The sequence below is a fragment of the Silurus meridionalis genome, chromosome 8, assembly GCF_014805685.1.
Source record: "Silurus meridionalis isolate SWU-2019-XX chromosome 8, ASM1480568v1, whole genome shotgun sequence".
In the NCBI taxonomy this organism is placed as follows: domain Eukaryota; kingdom Metazoa; phylum Chordata; class Actinopteri; order Siluriformes; family Siluridae; genus Silurus; species Silurus meridionalis.
Window position 1 is genome coordinate 25830584 of NC_060891.1, and position 18248 is coordinate 25848831.

Sequence of the window (18248 nt, forward strand, 5' to 3'; positions counted from 1 at the left end):
AACATCTTTCCTAGAAGAGTGGCGCTTAGAGGCCGAATGTGGAACCAATCTTATAGCCGGGTGTCTCAATACTTTTGGGTATATAGCGTTTGTCTTGAGCCGTGTTAGAAATCGCAACGCTTGCAATTGTGCAGGAGTATGAGGAAGACACACACACACACACAGGTGCGCGCTCATGTACGTAATGGGATGAAGTGATGGAGAAAAGCGCTGTCGGTTGTGAAATGATATCAGGAGAAGAGAAGCGGTTGAAGAGACGAGGCAGAGTGATGTAATACGAGTTTTGCGAGCGGGAGATGAGGTGCGCGAGGAATCGAGTGACGGATGTGAGAGACGGCAAGAAATTGAATTCAATTTGAGTTTTATAGCGCGTTTAACAATGAACAGTGACTCAAAGCAGCTTTACAGAATGTAAGAATTATAGTGAACAAATTTCACTTTAATGTGGATGAATTCCAGATGAGGAAGTCTGGGGCGACTGTAGCAAAACTCCTTAGATGGTATGAGGAAGAAAGCTTGTGAGGAACCAGACTCAAAAGGGAACCCAGGAGTGTGATTATAAACCATTACTCATAATCAAACACTCTCCCACACTTAATGTCCCTTCTACAGTCAGTTGGAGAGTTGAACCAGGAGAAACAGCATAGGTAGAAGGTTATTTAGAGTATTGAGGTTGTTTATCCTCAAAGTCCAATGTCTGAAATCTTCATGAAGACTGGAGCTGGCCCGATCTCTGGATGCCTCAGGATTGGTAGAGAAATAGAAGTATAGCTGCTGTTCATAAAGTTAACAAGCACAAGATGATGTGTATTTGATTTGATGTTCTGGAGCACAAGGTTACGATACGTGTTCTGTTAATCTACACTTAACCTGGGAGAGTGTGTCTGAGCCCCGAGCACGGGCAGGACGGCTGCTACAAAGTTTAGGAGCTAAATGTGAGAATGTTCTACCACCTTTAGTGGACTTTGCTATTTCAGGAACTAGAAGTCTGAAGTTTGACCTGCACTTCATTAAATAATGTAAAATAGGTGGCAGTTGATGTGACGTAGATATGTTGTGTGTGTGTATGTGTGTGTGTGTGTGTGTGTGTGTGTGTGTGTGTGCTCCTCTATTCTTACTTCTTTTTTGCTCATTGCACCTATTGCTGCTGCAGCTCTGTGCGCACACACACACACACACACACACACACACACACACACACACTGTGTATACTGTGTATATATATGCATGTGCAAACAACTATAAATTACTTTAAACTTTTGCTTTTAAAGTACATTGTGGTGTGGGTGTGGGTGTATGTGTATGTGGGTGTATGTGGGTGTGGGGTGGGTGGGTGTGGGTGTATGTGGGTGTATGTGGGTGTATGTGGGTGTATGTGGGTGTGGGGGTGGGTGGGTGGATGAAAGTGGGCAGTTGAAAGTGAGTGTGTGAGAGAGTGAGAGGGAAAGAAGGTGTGGTGTTCTTGCATTCACTCATCTTACTGTTGTTTCAGCATCCTATTAGATGAAGAGGGCCACATCAAACTTACAGGTACACACACACACACACACACACACACACACACACACACACACACACACACAGTGCATATAATGACAGGTTATGTCATTGAAAAGTCTTTTTGAGTCTGTGTATACAACATAACGTAATAAATAATAAATAAATAAATATTAATTATATTAATATGAAAAAAAGTAAAGAAATGAATCAAGAAAACTGTTCTTTTGATAAATTGCACAGATGCCTTATTGATTGCTTCATGCTTGTTTCATTAACATAGACAACATTTCTATATCTATCTATCTATCTATCTATCTATCTATCTATCTATCTATCTATCTATCTATCTATCTATCTTCCTGAACTTTCCACCTACAGAGAAATTACGTAAAGTAAAAATTTGAATGTCGAAATTCACGTGACTTCCATTCATCCCAAGTTCAAACCTCATGCGTTACTTTGTATTCAGTGGCTGTGACGTGTGTACTGTTGTCTTGGTGCAGATTTCGGCTTGTGTAAGGAGTCCATAGACAATGAGAAGAAGGCCTACTCGTTCTGTGGGACTGTGGAGTACATGGCTCCTGAGGTGGTGAACAGACAGGGTCATATCCACAGCGCTGACTGGTGGTCATTCGGGGTACTGATGGTACGCCCTGTCTCATTTCATACGGTTCTATGCAAAATAATTGTTTAAATCGTCCAGGTTGTTATTCTTATTGTGTGTGTGTGTGTGTGTGTGTGTGGCCAGTTTGAGATGCTCACAGGATCACTACCGTTCCAAGGGAAGGACCGCAAGGAGACAATGAACCTCATCTTAAAGTAAGCACACACACGCTTGTATGTTTCAAATTTGGTGGACACCCACATTTTTTCAGCCATTAATGGTTTTCCCTCAAATCTCCTCCGTTACCTCAAACTTGGAAGTACACAATAGTATTAGATGGATGCAGTGGCATGAAATGTTCCCTTGACTTGAACTAGGAGACCCAGCTCCATGAAGATATGTTTTACATGGTGTTTGGGTGGAAGATCTCTTGTTTTGGAGCTACAACACTAGTGAACACCTTTGAGATGAACATGATGAATGTGAACGCTGACTGCACTCCAGGCCTCCTTACTTACACCATCAGTACCTGACTTTACTAACACCCTTGTAGCTGAAAAAATCTCCACAAAAGCTATCGGGAACTTCTTCCCAGAAGAGTGGAGGTTATTATAACAGTCTTCCAATCTTAACGTCAGATATCCACAAACTATCTACATCTTTTGCCTTTTTTGCATACATCCTTTCTCCTTTCTTAGTCTTTTAAGTGTGTAAGTGAGCGAATATGTGTGTGTGTGTGTGTGTGTGTGTGTGTGTGTGTGTGTGTGTGTGTGTGTGTGTGTGAGTGAGTTGAAAACACCCTGAAACGTGAGCCGCATTTCCACTGCAGGAACTTTTACAGGAACAGTTTTACGCCCTGCGCTGTAGTTCCAGGAACCTTTTTGAGTTATTCATGAAGCAGGAGCTATTAGGATGGATTTTAGGTGGACTCAGTGTATTTTTTTTTTTTTTCCTTTCGCCTGATGGTCTGTACTGTTTGCCTCCAGTGGCACATTAATTCTGGCACAATGAGCCAAAAGCTTGAAACGTGAGCACAGATGTGGATTCTGAAGTGTGTGTTAATGTTATTTTTGTGATTGAGTAATAGAGCGATTATTATAGAGAAATAGAGAAATTATTCTCACTGCTGTATGGGGCAATTAATTTATTCAAAAATAGTTTGTTTTCTTCTGGCTTTTCTTCCTGTGTATAACTGCCTGTCTGTCTGCCTTCTTGTCTCTGTCTACCTGTGTACCTGACCTTCTGTCTGCCTTCTATTCTCTGTCTGTCTCACTGCACTTTATCCTGGGTGTCTCTGTCTGCCTCCAAGCCCATGTCTCCATCTACCTGTCTGTCTGTCTGCCCTCCATCCTGTGTCTGTTTACCTGTTTTCCCCTTTATCTGTCTCCCTGTCTGTCTGATTGTCTGTCTGCCTGCCTTCCACTGTGTCTCACTGCCTGTTTGTTTGTTTGTTTGTTTGTCTGTCTGTCTGTAGGGCAAGGTTAGGGATGCCCCAGTTTCTAAGCACTGAAGCTCAGAGTCTGCTGAGAGCACTGTTCAAGAGGAACCCCACTAACAGACTAGGTAACACACACACACACACACACATGCACACTGTTCTTATAAAGTTTAACACACCACCCATGTCTACAGTGTGTGCGTATATGCAATATATCACAAATTAATCTGTGTGCGTTACTGATCAATTGCAGGCTCTGGACCAGACGGTGCGGAGGAAATCAAACGTCACTGCTTCTTCTCAACCATCGACTGGAATGTAAGATCCATCTTTAAATATGAGTTTATCTATAATATAAATATATCTTCTATGAGCTGCCTGTTTTGTACAGACGGAGCATCGTCGAATATTTACTGTACGTAAGGAATAAGAGTACAGTGCGGGCTGTGCTACAGAAATAATCAGCATTTTGACCTACTTTATTCTCCTTATATAAAGAAAATAGTTTTGTTTGTTACAGTCACTGAAACAACTAGCTATCAAGCATTGCGACCAATCAGATTGCGTCTTTGTCTCAGCTATATGTTGCTGGGTTACAAGCATACTGATGTCTGTCATGTTTTGCGTGTGTGTGTGTGTGCAGAAACTCTTTCGTCGCGAGATCAGTCCCCCATTTAAACCCGCCGTGGCTCGACCGGACGACACCTTATACTTCGACTCGGAGTTCACCTCACGCACCCCCAAAGGTGAGAGGTCAAATGGAAATGAAATTTCAACAGATATAACCTATTAGAGACACCACCTTTTTATGGCAAAGAATAATGATGGAAAGTTCGACTTTTCGGGTCGACCATTATTCAGCGCAGTAGTCTATTGGAGGCCCGATGCAATTCACCTCTCGATCCAAAAATACGATACAATAAAGAACCATACGAATCAACTACGGTACTGACGCGATGTGATACGATTCACCCCGTGAGACGATTCCCATTTTGTTCAACACAATACGATACAATGGGAAAAAATATGCAGTTCACATTGATATATTACAGATAGTTCACTTTGGTTCAGACAGACAGCAAATCATCAATATACTGAAGTGCCTTTTGACTTCGAAAACAAGGCCCTTTCACAAACACGCCTTTATAGTGGGGGGGGGAAAGCAATGGAATAAAACCAGACGTTATTTTCCTGTTGTGTCTGCAGGAGGATGCAGCTCTACCTCTGCCATGTAAATCCCAGGACACGCCTCTGTAGTGTTGTGATGCACACTTTTTTCAAATCGATCAATCACATCGTTCACTTTTTTAATGATGCACTGATGCGAACTCCTAACGCAGATCTAAATATTACAAATGAAATATTTGCAGATTGTATAATCCTTTCAAATTTGAAGAGTCTGAACAGATCATTTTCCTTTGCATAAAGTTCTCCGTTATTATTGATCATAAATGCTTCTTGTAAATGATTAATACCCATGAATGTTATTTTCAGCCCAGGTTCCTACACTGTGCAAACTTCTACTCCTCACCCCTGTGCTCCATTAGTGCCGAATCATGATCTCTGGCTCACTCTAGAGTACTCATGACTCGGCACTAATCCCTCTACAAGTTACTTTTTCTGTAATACTCAATTAACAAATTCCAGCCAGGACGTCACATTTGTGGAGCTTTGTGGAGCTTTGTGGAGCTTTGTGGAGATTTGTTCAGCCATAAGGGTGTTCGAAAATGTAGGTACTAATGTAAGTGAAATAAGGATCTACCTGGGATGCAGTCAGCGTTCACATTCATCTCCAAGGGGAAAACCTATAGCAGGCATCTCGAGATCTTCCACTCCAACTCTTGTAAAGCATATACTAATGGAGCTGGCTTTGTGCATGGGGTTTGAGGTTTTGAGTCTCCTGGTTCAACCAGAGGGGAAATTCCATGATCCTGCATCCATAGATGTTCTAGGCAATTGTGTGCCTCCTGGTTTGTTGAACCACATATGGTTGTAAATGTCAGGTGTCCATATAGTTTCAAAGTTTGGAATATTGGTATAAGTAATTATAATGGACGATTTCCCTTTTAGATGCTTTTTGTGTAGGTTTCATATCTTCAGAATGGACAACAAGAGTCTTGTATTTTGTTCATAAAGTGCTGTGAAGGGATTTTTGTGTGAGCGATTAAGCATTAAAGAGATTTCTTACTGTGTCAGTAGTGAATTTTTATATTTGGATTGTGTGTGTGTGTGTGTGTGTGTGAGATAGACTCCCCAGGTGTTCCCCCGAGTGCCGGAGCTCACCAGCTCTTTCGTGGCTTCAGTTTTGTGGCCACGGCGCTGCTTGAGGAGGAGGGTACAGAGGAGTCGGCTCAGCCCCCTCCCCACCCTGTGGTTCAGGTAAGTGCTCTGTGTGTGTCAATCATTTGCTAAACTCTGCCTCCTCGACGTCCTTAATGTTTCATCTGCATGATTGTAACACTTCTGGGAAATATATGAAACATCATGCAGAACATTGAGTGGTGAAGTGAAGAACACTGATCTCTTCATCATGGAACCTGTTAGTGGGTGGATTTATTTATTAGGCAGTAAGTAAACGTTTTGCCCTCAAAGTTGATGTTACAAGCAGGAAAAATGTTCAAGCGTAAGGATTTAAGCGACAGATTGTGACGTCTAGACGACTGGGGCAGAGCGTCTCCAAAACTGCAGCTCTTGTGGGATGTTCCTGGTCTGCAAAAGTGCTCCAAGGAAGGAACAGTGGTGAATCGGCGACAGGGTCGTAGGCGGCTGAGGCTTGTTGATGCACGTGGGGAGCGAAGGCTGGTCCGTGTGGTCCGATTCAACATATGAGCTCCTGTAGCTCAAACTGCTGAAGACGTTAATGATGATCATGATCGATAGGTCACGTCTGTTTTAACAGCAAAAGGGGGAACATCACAATATTAGGCAGGTGGTCATAACGTTATGTCTGATCAGTGTAAAGATAAGCAACAAACACAGCAGCAACTCATTGTCTATCAGTGGGTTGAATGAATAATATGTATAGAATAAATGGAACTGGTTGAAACAGGAGATGTGGAAATACACATAATCGAGAGCATGAAGTTACATCAGTTACCACTAGATGGAGATGTTTCGTAAAGAGAAAATGTTCACTTTTAGCTGGATTTGAAACAAATTTTTTAATTTATATAGTCGACTCTATATAAACTATATCTAATCTAAATCTTGACTATAGTTGACAGATAATCCAATCGCGTGTGTGTGTGTGTGTGTGTGTGTGTCGGGGTTCTGGACTTGATCGACAACAACCATACCAGCTAGTCTTAAAACAATTACTCATAACACTTTAAAACCAGAACATCACACAAAGATAAAGAAATGCAGAAAGGCCTCACTGCAGACAGGATTTGCATTTCAGATGTCGGCAAATCAAACGAAATCAGCGAAATCGCCTGTGCGAGCGAAAAACAACCAAAAACGAATGAACAGAATGAAATTTGAGCGAAACAGACCTTTAGGGAATCCCCCAGACATTGTTCAATGTTTAAATCCCTGCTGCCGAGAAGCTCATGTGTCGTGGAAAATGAAACATTTAGGGTTTGGATTTATTGACATACATTAAAAATCTGTATTAAAAGCTTCTTTCTTTTCAAATTTGTATTCACAGCATTATTATATCCGGCTGTATATGAACTTGGTGGGAGAAAACTCTGGGTAGTGCTGTGTGAAATCAGACATTGAGCACCCCCATATAACCAAAATGGAATGATCCTTGTTTCATAGCACCTCTGAGTAGATTTGATAGTCGAATCAGACTCCTTTTATCGAATCATCGGATCTCCAACTATTCAGGGTCTTTACTAGTATTAGGATGAGGACGTGTTCCCTTTTAATAAACTTATAACAAAACAAACTTAGAGATACATTCCAACTTTCTTTCCCGATTGTGATTTACAGGACGGAGCGTTAATCATGTTTGTCGTAACGGAACTTTCTTGATGTTAATGAAACCCCCTGTGTGTGTTTTGTGTGAGCAGCAGCTGCACGGGAAGAACAGCGTGTTCAGCGATGGCTACGTGCTGAAGGAAGATATCGGCATGGGCTCGTTCTCCGTGTGCAAGCGATGTGTCCATAAAGCTACCAACACGGAATACGCAGTCAAGGTCGGTCATCAGCAGATGACTGATGATGTTTCGTGGTTATTGACGTTTGAGTAATCCATGTGATTTTTGCCGAAGGTCATCGATAAAACAAACACCGACCCTTCGGAAGAGATCGAGATTCTGTTGCGTTACGGCCAACATCCCAACATCATCACGCTAAAAGATGTGAGTATGAACTTCCTGTAACTGCTTCTGTGCCATGAAATATAGATAAAAAAGATTTCAGCTGACTGGTGGTGTCTCATAGCTGGTGGAAGATTTTAAAGCATGGAAGTAATAAAATACAATAAAATGTTGGGGGGCGGATCATTTTTTCCTGTCAGTATGCCTTGAAGTACTACATTTACTTGATTCTAAAGAAAATCCTTCAACATTAAAAATAATAAAATCTGTTTCATTTCATGTTGTGAAACAATTCTGGTACAAATTTGTGTCAAGCTTCTGTTGTTCTTTTCATTTTTTTCCCCTTTAATAGAATTAATAAACCAAAAATGCAGCTTGGATTGTAAAAAATTTATATCATAGATTGCTCGAGGCAAATTATGCTTTGTTTAGTCCATTTAACTACACACAGAGCACTGTTTCCATACGGACCATTTTTATTGACGCACCACCCACTAAACTCTTTTTTCTCGCAATTCAGTTTTTCTCTCAATTAGGACTTTTTTTTTTTGTCAATCAGTCAATCAAGCGTCACCCTGTAGTGCCAGAAAGCTTTACACATTAAAAATGAAATGGCCTCCAATCAATGGAATCGTATGTCATCAAACTAAGTCTCTGATCCCTGGAGAGAACTCTGTCTAACAATCAGCTCTGGAGAAGACAGAACAAGATGGATGAAGCAGAGGAGCCTCGATCTTACACCAGCATTCAGGTGGATGCACCAGGAATGTCGGATATTTGCGAGAAAGTCGTGATTGTCAGAAATAATGTCTCAGTTAGGCAAACACTGCACAATGAAAAATGGAGGAACGGGTTTAAACAGCGAGGGAAAGAAAAGAAAGAAAGAAAACAACCAAGTTTAGGGTCATTTTAAACTAAAACAAAGAAAACACCATACAGTGCGTTTACCTCTTTTGAAGTCATAAACTTTCTTTCGGCTTCTCCCATTAGGGGGCGCCACAGCGGATCATCCGCATGTTTGATTTGACACGTTTTTACGCTGAGTGCCCTTCCCAACTCAACCCTCCCCATTTATCCGGGCTTGGGACCCGATATATATATATATATATATAATAGTGGTTAGGATTCGCGCTCTCACCGCTGCGGCCCGGGTTCGATCCCCGGTCAGGGAACCAACCCCAGCCATTAGGGTTGCACAAGTCTTAGTGCCGGTCCCAAGCCCGGATAAATGAGGAGGGTTGAGTTGGGAAGGGCACTCAGCGTAAAACGTGTCAAATCAAACATGCGGATGATCCGCTGTGGCGCCTAATGGGAGAAGCCGAAGAAAGTTTGTTTATATATATATATATATATATATATATATATATATATATATATATATATATATAATGTATATATATAATTTGTAAATATATTTTATATATGTCCAGATGTTCCAATTTATCTTCAGTAAAAAATCCTCCCTTAGCATGAATAACAGCTTTACACACTCTGCATCCAGACAGTAAAATTTCCCAAGATGTTCTTCACTAGTTGGAGATTTCTTTATGATCCTGTGCATCCCAGAGCAGTTGAATAGGATTTAGGTGCGGTGACTGAGCAGGTAGATATCACATGATAGATATCTGTTTGCTCTCTGAATAACACTCTGACGTACATTTCGTATGCATCATCTTGTTGTATAGTGAAGTCGGTTCCATTAAGACGCAGTACAGACGGAATTGCATGGTGTTGAAGTATAGAATGGTTGGTTCCTTTCTTCCAGAAATAGTCTCCAAACTTCCCAGCTCCAAAACAACCCCAAACCATTAAGCTTCTATTTCCATGTTTGATTGTGGTGGTAAAACATTTTGCTAACATCTTGTTCTCCATAACCATAAAATACCAGCTTGTGTGTTGGGAGTGAGTAATGTGATGTGGATGTGTGCAGGTGTATGATAACGGGAAGCGGGTTTTCCTGGTGACTGAGCTGATGCGAGGTGGTGAGCTGCTCGATCGTATCCTCAAACAGAAGTTCTTCTCTGAGAGAGAAGCTAGCTCTGTGCTGTATACCATCACCAAGACCGTGGAGTATCTGCACTCACAGGGGGTAAGAACACACACACACACACAAACACACACTGTTCTGACCAAAATAAATGACTACATTTGCATAATTACCTGAATTCTGCATGCGTGCGTTTTAATGCTAACTGGTTTTCTGCAGGTTGTACACAGAGACCTAAAGCCCAGTAACATCCTGTATGTTGATGAATCTGGAAATCCGGAGTCCCTGCGTATCTGTGACTTTGGTTTTGCTAAACAGCTCCGCGCAGACAACGGCCTCTTGATGACCCCCTGCTACACTGCTAACTTTGTCGCTCCTGAGGTAAATCAGACAGTTTTCTGTTCACTCCAAATGGCGTTAATGAACCACTAAAGTCTGTCCGAGTTCTAATCTAAATTACTGCCTTTAACCACTTACTAATATCTCATTACTTTATGAGCAAATTGACATTCATGGCAAAACATTTCACGTGATTATGTAAAAGTAAAATAGAACCAGTATTTAGCCAATAATATGAAACAAAACACTTGGGTATGTTATAGAAAATTTTAAAAAAATGGGTGTTTTGCAGCCTGACATGTAATAAAACAATAGAACAGCCATATAAGAATAAATACACTGGACAATATACTGTATACACAGGACAATATATACACACAGGACAATATATTGTATAGGTGGGACACACACAGAGGACCATATACTGTATACAACAGATAATATAAAGTTAGTCAATGTTTATGTAGACAGGACAATATATTAAATACATAGGACACGCTATATAGGACAAAATGTTGTGTATACAGGACAATATATTGTATGAACAGAGCACACAAGACAATATGTTGTATACGCAGGAAAAAATTAACACAGAATAATATATTGTATAGACAGGACACATAATCATCTTCTTTCGGCTGCTCCCATTAGGGGGCGCCACAGCGGATCATCAGTCTCCATACTACTCTGTTCTCTACATCTGCCTCTTTCAAGCCAACTGTCTGCAGGTCTTCCCTCACCACATCCATAAACCTCCTCTTTAGTCTCCCTCCTTTCTGGTGGCTCCATCCTCAGCATTCTCCTACTGATATACCCCATGTCCCTCCTCTGCACATGTCCAAACCATCTCAATCACACCTCCCTCACCTTGTCTCCAAAATGTCCTACATGCGCCGTCCCTCTAATGAACTCGTTTCTAATCCTGTCCATCGTCGTCACTCCCAATGAAAACCTCAACATCTTCAGCTCTGCTACCTCCAGCTCCACCTCCTGTCTTTTACTCAATGCCACTGTCTCTAAACCATACAACATCTCAGGTCTCACCACAGTCCTATAAACTTTCCCTTTCACTCTCACAGATACTCTTCTATCACAAATCACTCCTGCTATCACTCTTCTCCACCCACTCCACCCTGCCTGCACTCTTTTCTTCACTTCTCTAACACACTCTCGATTACTTTGCACTGTTGACTCCAGGTACCTGAACTCCTCCACCTTCTCCTCCTCTTCTCCCTGCAACCGCACCCCTTCACTGCCCTCCTTCTCATTCACACACATGTACTCTGTCTTACTCCTACTGAATTTCATTCCCCTTCTCTCCAGCACATACCTCCACCTCTCCAGGCTCTTCTCAACCTGCTCCCTACTCTCACCACAAATCACAATATTATCCACAAACATCATAGTCCATGAAGACTCCTGTCTGACCTCGTCTGTCAACCTGTCCATCACCACTGCAAGCAGGAAAGGGCTCAAAGCCGATCCTTGATGCAGTCCAACCTTCACCCTGAACCAGTCTGTCGTTCCTTCTGCACACTTCACTGCTGTCACACTGTCCTCATACATGTTCTGCACCACCCTCATATACTTCTCTGACACACCTGACTTCCTCATACAGTACCACAACTTCTCTCTCTCCAACAGCCGAGACTGTTCTGCTGTCGGTCAAAATCGATCGAACCTTCTGACCAATCACTTTTAATAATACATCAACATGGTGGTACAATATTTTCTAAATAATTAACTGTGTAGTAGATTTGGGTTACGACACTGTGTGACTTGGTGTAAAGGAATAAAAATTGTGTGTGTGTGTGTCTAGGTGTTGAAGAGGCAGGGTTATGATGAGGCATGTGACATTTGGAGTTTGGGAGTGTTGCTGTACACTATGATAGCAGGGTGAGAAAACACACACACACACACACACACACACACACACACACACACTTACACCACCTGTTCACTTATCACCATCCTCACACTAATGAATACACATGAAAACAAACACTTTGCCTCATGTCTGTCTGTATCTTTCTCTCTTCCAGTTTCACTCCTTTTGCGAATGGTCCTGAGGACACACCCGAGGAGATTTTAGGCAGAATAGGAAATGGACATTTCACCCTGACTGGAGGAAACTGGGATGCAGTGTCCGATGCAGCTAAGGTAACACAGAGAGCGAGGCTAAATATCCATGATGGAGAAATGTAGCAGGGATGAATCTCATTGTTTTACAGTAAGAGTGTGAAGAAAGTTTCTGAAGTTGAAGGAGGGTTGATAAATGTCATCAGTGCTCCACAAGTGGACTGTGAGATGGAGGAGAAGGAAAAATGCTGGAGTGAGTTAGATAAAGTGGTGGAGAATGAAAGATGCATCACATGGTGGTTTTGGAGGTGAAGAAAAGGAGGAAACTGAAGGAGGAAGAGTGTAGTGTGAGGTTTAGGGAAGAGGTCAGACAGGGGCTCAGTGGTGTTGAAGAGGTGCTGGATGATGAACTACTACAGACGTGATGAGGGAGGCAGATAGAAAGGTAATTGGTGTGAAATCTGGAAATAGAAAGGAAGACAAAGAGACGTGGTGGTGAAATGAGGAAGTGCAGGAGAGCATAAGGAGAAAGAGGTTGGAGAAACAGAATTGGGATCAGCAGAGAGATGAGAAATGTAGGCAGGAGAACAAGGAGATGCGGCAGCAGGTGAAGAGGATGTGGCGAAAGCCAAGGAAAAAGCATATGAGGAGCTGTAGGAGAAGTGGGACACTAAGGAAGGAGAAAAGGATTTATACCGATTGGCCAGGCAGAGGAAAGAGCTGGGAAGGATGTGCTGCAAGTTAGAGCAATAAAGGATGGAGATGGAAATGTGTTGACTAGTGAGGAGAGTGTGTTGAGAAGGTGGAGGCAGTATTTTAAACAGCTGATGAATGAGGAAAATGAGAGAGAGAGAGAGAAGGTTGGATGGTGTGGAGATGGTGAAGCAGGATGTAGATAGGATTAGTAAGGAGGAAGTGAGAGCAGTGATTAAGAGGATGAAGAATGGAAAGTCGGTTGGACCAGATGACATACCGGTAGAAGCATGGAGATGTTTAGGAGAGATGCAGTAGAGTTTTTACCCAGATTGTTTAACAAGATTTTGGAAGGTGAGAAGATGCCTGAGGAATGGAAAAGGAGTGTGCTGGTACTGATCTTTAAGAATAAGGGAGATGTGCAGACCTGCAGTAACTACAGGGGAATTAAGTTGATCAGTTACACCATGAAGTTATGGGAAAGAGTAGTGGAAGCCAGGCTGAGAGAAGAGGTGATCATTTGTGAGCAACAGTATGGTTTCATGCCGAGAAAGACCACCACAGATGCAGTAAACTACAGACCTGTTTTAGTGTCATGCTGGTAACTGAACCTCACATTAATATATTAATACAAAATAATTAAAAATGTTCTCTAATGAATGTATCCAGGCTGAACATCCACCATATAGAACACAAGCAGAGAAAAGATGATGATGATCAGTAAGGTCTCTGTTCTCAGTCATGTTCTCATCACCTGACCCTCTGTCTCATCATGTTAACGCCAGACTTCTTATTACCTTCTGACTTGCTCATTGTGAGCTTCATAAACTAGTTCATGTCTGGGGTGTGTGAGAGACAGGAAATGCTACACCAGTGGTAGATTAAAAAAGCTGCGCAATGACAAGAAACAGGCGCAATGAGAAGAAAACATTTTGACATTTCACCAAATAGATTAAAACTAAAGTAACGAACCTGGATTAAAAATGTAAGAAGTAGAAAAGCAGATATTTGTGTAAAAGATTTTAAAAAGTTGTCCGAAAAATAAAAAGTAAAATAAAGTGCTGATACCAGAAAAATCGACTTATGTACAGGACCTTAGTATTTATACTTCATTACTTATTACTACCTCTGTCATGCACTGTGTAGGATCTGGTCTTTAACATTGTGTGTGTGTGTGTGTGTGTGTGTGTGTGTGTGTGTGTGTGTGTGTGTGTGTGTGTGTGTGTGTGTGTGTGTGTGTGTGTTTAGGATCTGGTGTCTAAGATGCTGCATGTGGACCCTCATCAGAGACTAACAGCTCGGCAGGTGCTGAAGCACCCGTGGATCGTGCAGAGAGATCAGCTACCCAACAGCCAGCTGCAGCACCAGGATGCCAAGATTGTCAAGGTACTGTAATCCCCCCAGTCCCACACCAACCCCTAAACATTCTTTCAGGGGCTACAGGATATTACCTGGGTCTCCTCACATGTTCATGGTCTGCTTCAGGTCCTAAATCATTTCCATTTGAATCACTTCTCACTGAATGAAGAATCATTCATCCTCTATCTCTGTCTGTCTTATTAGCACTCTGTCTGTCTGTCTGTCTGTCTGTCTGTCTGTCTGTCTTATCAGCTCTATCTATCTATCTATCTATCTATCTATCTATCTATCTATCTATCTATCTATCTCTCTGTCGTTCTGTCTGTCGGTCTTATCAGCACTGTCTGTCTGTCTGTCTGTCTATCTATCTATCTGTCTGTCTATCTATCTATCTGTCTTATCAGCTGTCTGTCTGTCTGTCTGTCTAATCAGCACTCAAGTTCAAGAACATGTTTTGTGTACTTTGTCCACTATTGTTGAGTTCTCTCTCTCTCTCTCTCTCTCTCTCTCTCTCTCTCTCTCTCTCTCTCTCTCTCTCTCTCTTTTTCTCTGGGACAGGGAGCGATGGCTGCCACCTACTCAGCTCTGAAGAGTTCCCAGCCAACCCCCGAACTCAAACCCATCGAGTCCTCATTTCTCGCCCAGAGACGCGTGAAAAAGCTACCGTCCACCTCTCTGTAGAGCACAGCGTGAGCACAGCGTGAGCACAGCAGCGAGAGGAACAGAGCAAAACCGAATAAAACGAACACAGTACTGGACGAAAGCCACTCTGATGCTCTGAAGGTGGATTTGGGGAAAAAATTAAAATAAAAACACGCTCCTCTTCACCCTGACGCGTGCCATCAGCAGCCTCACGGAGCTTCACCAAGCCGTCCATCAGAGTAAACAGTGGCTGTGATTGGCAGATGGACATTGGAGTGCTGGAGTTCCAGTGCTCCAGAGAAGTGTGTGTGTGTGTGTGTGTGTGTGTGTGTGTGTGTGTGTGTGTGTGTGTGTGTGTGTGTGTGTGTAGGAGAGTGCCAGATAGAGCTACAGGCTCCTATTCGGAGGCAGTCAATATTGATGGCCTGTTTTGTGGTCCTGCTGTTCTGTTTCATGAGTTTATTTGTTTGAGTCGTCGAGGTTTTGTGGGTTTTCTCCTGTTCGCTTGCTTTGTTTCATGTAAATGGCATACAATCAGATTGATCGTGAGTCTGGAACAAAAAATAGACTTGTACACCGACTGGAAACGTTTGAAAGGGTTGGTTTATTTTCCCTTTCCTCCAAGACGGTTCTTTATTCGTTACGGATATAAAAAGCATGAGAGCGAGTTGCGACTCTGCCCAAGTGCATTGTGGGTAAAGGGGGTGGGTTTGCATGGCCGCTGATGTGTAAAATGCTGTGCCGTTGCTTCGCCACATTGCTTTGTGATGCACTTTTACCCAGGGCTCACTCTGTTCAGTGTGGTTTCTTGCCTTTTGTTTTGTTTTTCTTTTTATTGTATGAACTGAACGATGATGATGATGATTAATATGATGATGATGGTAAAAAAAATTAAATCTCTGAAGCCCGAGGATTTGTAGTGGCATGCTAAAGTCTTGTATTTTTCAATGCGGTGATTTATTTTTTTTTCTTCTGGATCTTGACTGCTGTTTTGTGTTTAGTTGTTTTGTTTATTCTGTCAAAAAAAAAAAAACAACGTAAAGATTTTTATAAAAGCATGCTGAGCACCATTGGGGGAGGGGCCTAAAAAGGAAAGAGTTAAAAAAAAAATTACTGCAGACTTTTTTTTTATTTGTTGTATTTTTTTTTTTTTTTTTTTAACAATTTGTTCTTCTTGTGTTCAGATGCCAGTGGTAAAAAAAAATTGTGTGGAATTTGTCAACTACGGTTGTGAAATAGAGCCTTCTTATTTTCAGGCTCAGGTTTCTGAACTTCTTTCTGATGATCGCAAATGACCTGCAGAACTCCAGCAGACTGAAGAATATGCACTATATGGACAAAAAAAAATTGTGGACACCTTAACCTAAGATTGGTATATGCTTCTTTTGAAAGCACATCCCACACTTCGTTTGCTGTTCTAACAAGCTCCACTCTTCTAGGAAGATGTTCCTCTAGATTTTGTGGATATTTGTGTGAGATTCATTCAGCCACAAGGAGGAAAGTCATGAGGTTCCTGGGGTGCAGTGCAGGGTTCGCATTCATGTTCAAAAAGGTTTCGAGTTCTACAGCAGATCTTCATGGAGCTGGATTTGTGCATGTTTTGGGTCTCCTAGTTCAAAGGGAAATTTCCACGCTAGCACATCCAAAGACGTTCTCTAAATTGTGATCCGTTTGAATTTGCAGAAGATCCACACACGGCTGAAAAGGTCAGGTGTCCCAATACTTTTGATCCATATAGCGTATATGCTGGCAGATTTCGAGATTTTGCCTACTGCAACCGTGTCGGAGATGTAGGGAGGTGGTGTCTTAACGGTGAAGACTCTCGATTGGAAGGTCATGAGTTCAAACTCCAGCACCACCAAGCTGCCACTGCTGGGCCCTTAAGCAAGGCCCCTAACCCTCAACTGCTCAGTTGTAATTCGCTCTGCATAAGGGCGTCTGCCAAAATACCATAAATGTAAAAATAGCGATCTAAACTAAAAAAAAAACCCAAACGTGTCACCCCTCAGATGCAGGTTTTCACGTCACACAGTTCTTAAAAAAAAAATCATTCGAGTTCTCCCTCAAAACCTGTGCAGTCAAATTGACTGATTTATTACTCGTTTGCTGGAGATTTTGAGTCACTGATGAGTCTGAGGTCATTATAGTTTAATGAAAGCGGTGTGTGACAGCTGACGGTGTTTCAGGACGGCGGATTCACGTGAAGCACCTTTTGTACCGTACATGTCGTTAAAGTACATTATATTATATATTCATTTTTACGTGTTTTTTTTTTTTCCTTCAAAACTCTGGTCTTTTCCTTTCGAAATCTACGCTTTAGAGTTTTTGTCCTGTTGTGGCCCATGCTTTCTTTATGCCTTCTGTAAAAAAAAAGAGAGAGAAAAAGAAAAAAGGGATCGAATGTCTCATTAATTTAGTAATGATGCAGATTGATTTGATGTGAGCTGCTGAAAGGGATGTAACACTCCTCATGGTGGTCTTATGGAGGGCTTATTATGGTGCTTCTCCGTATTTGTTCTGTATGCGTGTGCACGTGTTGTTGGGATGACCGTCCTCTGGAATGTGTGTGTTCTTGTTCTTTAAAGAACCAGAGTCGGGTCTGTTTTGGGTTCCTGATGCCTTTCTATTAAACTCAGCTTTCCTGCCCTCCACCTTCTCTGTGTTTCTGAGTCACTCTGAATTTTACATCTAGCCTTTTTTTTTTTGGCCTTGTTTTAAGAATCCTATAGGGGAATTGTTTGGTTGCAGTTGCTTATATAAAATTAAATAAATAAAAAAAACCCAACAATTTGAACGAAAATTCGTATATTAATTACAGTCAGAATCCATGTTGATAGATTTGTAATCTCCTACAGTAACCTCATGGATCCATCCTCAGCTGCAGCGAATGGTCTCCAGGTTAGAGAACTCCATCCAGGGGTAAGGCATCAGGATGAGACCGATCAGAAAAGGACATTATTCAGTGAAATGTTTTCTAACAACGAACCATGTAGAAATGTGTGAAAATTGACCTTGTCTTGTGCATGAAAAGTTATAAAGAAAACTTCAGTTTAATGTTATTATAGATTATAGATAAAGCGTTAAATAATTACATTACTATAATTTTTTTAATCAAAAATTACCATTATTAATCATTTTAATTATTTGTTTAATGAAAATACTATCTGAAATGACATTTTAACTGTGGGATAAGACTGACCACACATACAGTATGTGGCCCACAGTTCTATATTTTACATCTTGGGCCAAATAAAACACTTAACAACTGGCCCATATCTTGTTTGGCGCCTTAAAGATGGTTCCATCTCCACCAGAACCGGGCCACGTTCGGTTCATATG

General features: G+C 41.7%; 1 protein-coding gene across 3 annotated transcripts in view; it reads left to right on the top strand.

Annotated features, from left to right (window-relative positions):
- rps6ka1 (ribosomal protein S6 kinase a, polypeptide 1) overlaps positions 1-17565 on the top strand; it is an 87710-nt gene extending 70145 nt beyond the window's left edge. For all 3 annotated transcript variants that reach the window (XM_046855390.1, XM_046855391.1, XM_046855389.1), the window contains 15 exons: positions 1493-1530; positions 2004-2146; positions 2249-2319; positions 3579-3667; positions 3796-3860; positions 4186-4288; positions 5791-5921; positions 7562-7687; positions 7763-7852; positions 9741-9899; positions 10017-10178; positions 11956-12032; positions 12179-12296; positions 14157-14294; positions 14826-17565. In XM_046855390.1, the coding sequence (XP_046711346.1) occupies positions 1493-1530; positions 2004-2146; positions 2249-2319; positions 3579-3667; positions 3796-3860; positions 4186-4288; positions 5791-5921; positions 7562-7687; positions 7763-7852; positions 9741-9899; positions 10017-10178; positions 11956-12032; positions 12179-12296; positions 14157-14294; positions 14826-14948 (1633 nt within the window). In that variant the 3' untranslated portion in view covers positions 14949-17565. The remainder of the gene's footprint in view (positions 1-1492; positions 1531-2003; positions 2147-2248; positions 2320-3578; positions 3668-3795; positions 3861-4185; positions 4289-5790; positions 5922-7561; positions 7688-7762; positions 7853-9740; positions 9900-10016; positions 10179-11955; positions 12033-12178; positions 12297-14156; positions 14295-14825) is intronic.
- The last annotated feature ends 683 nt before the right edge of the window (positions 17566-18248 follow it).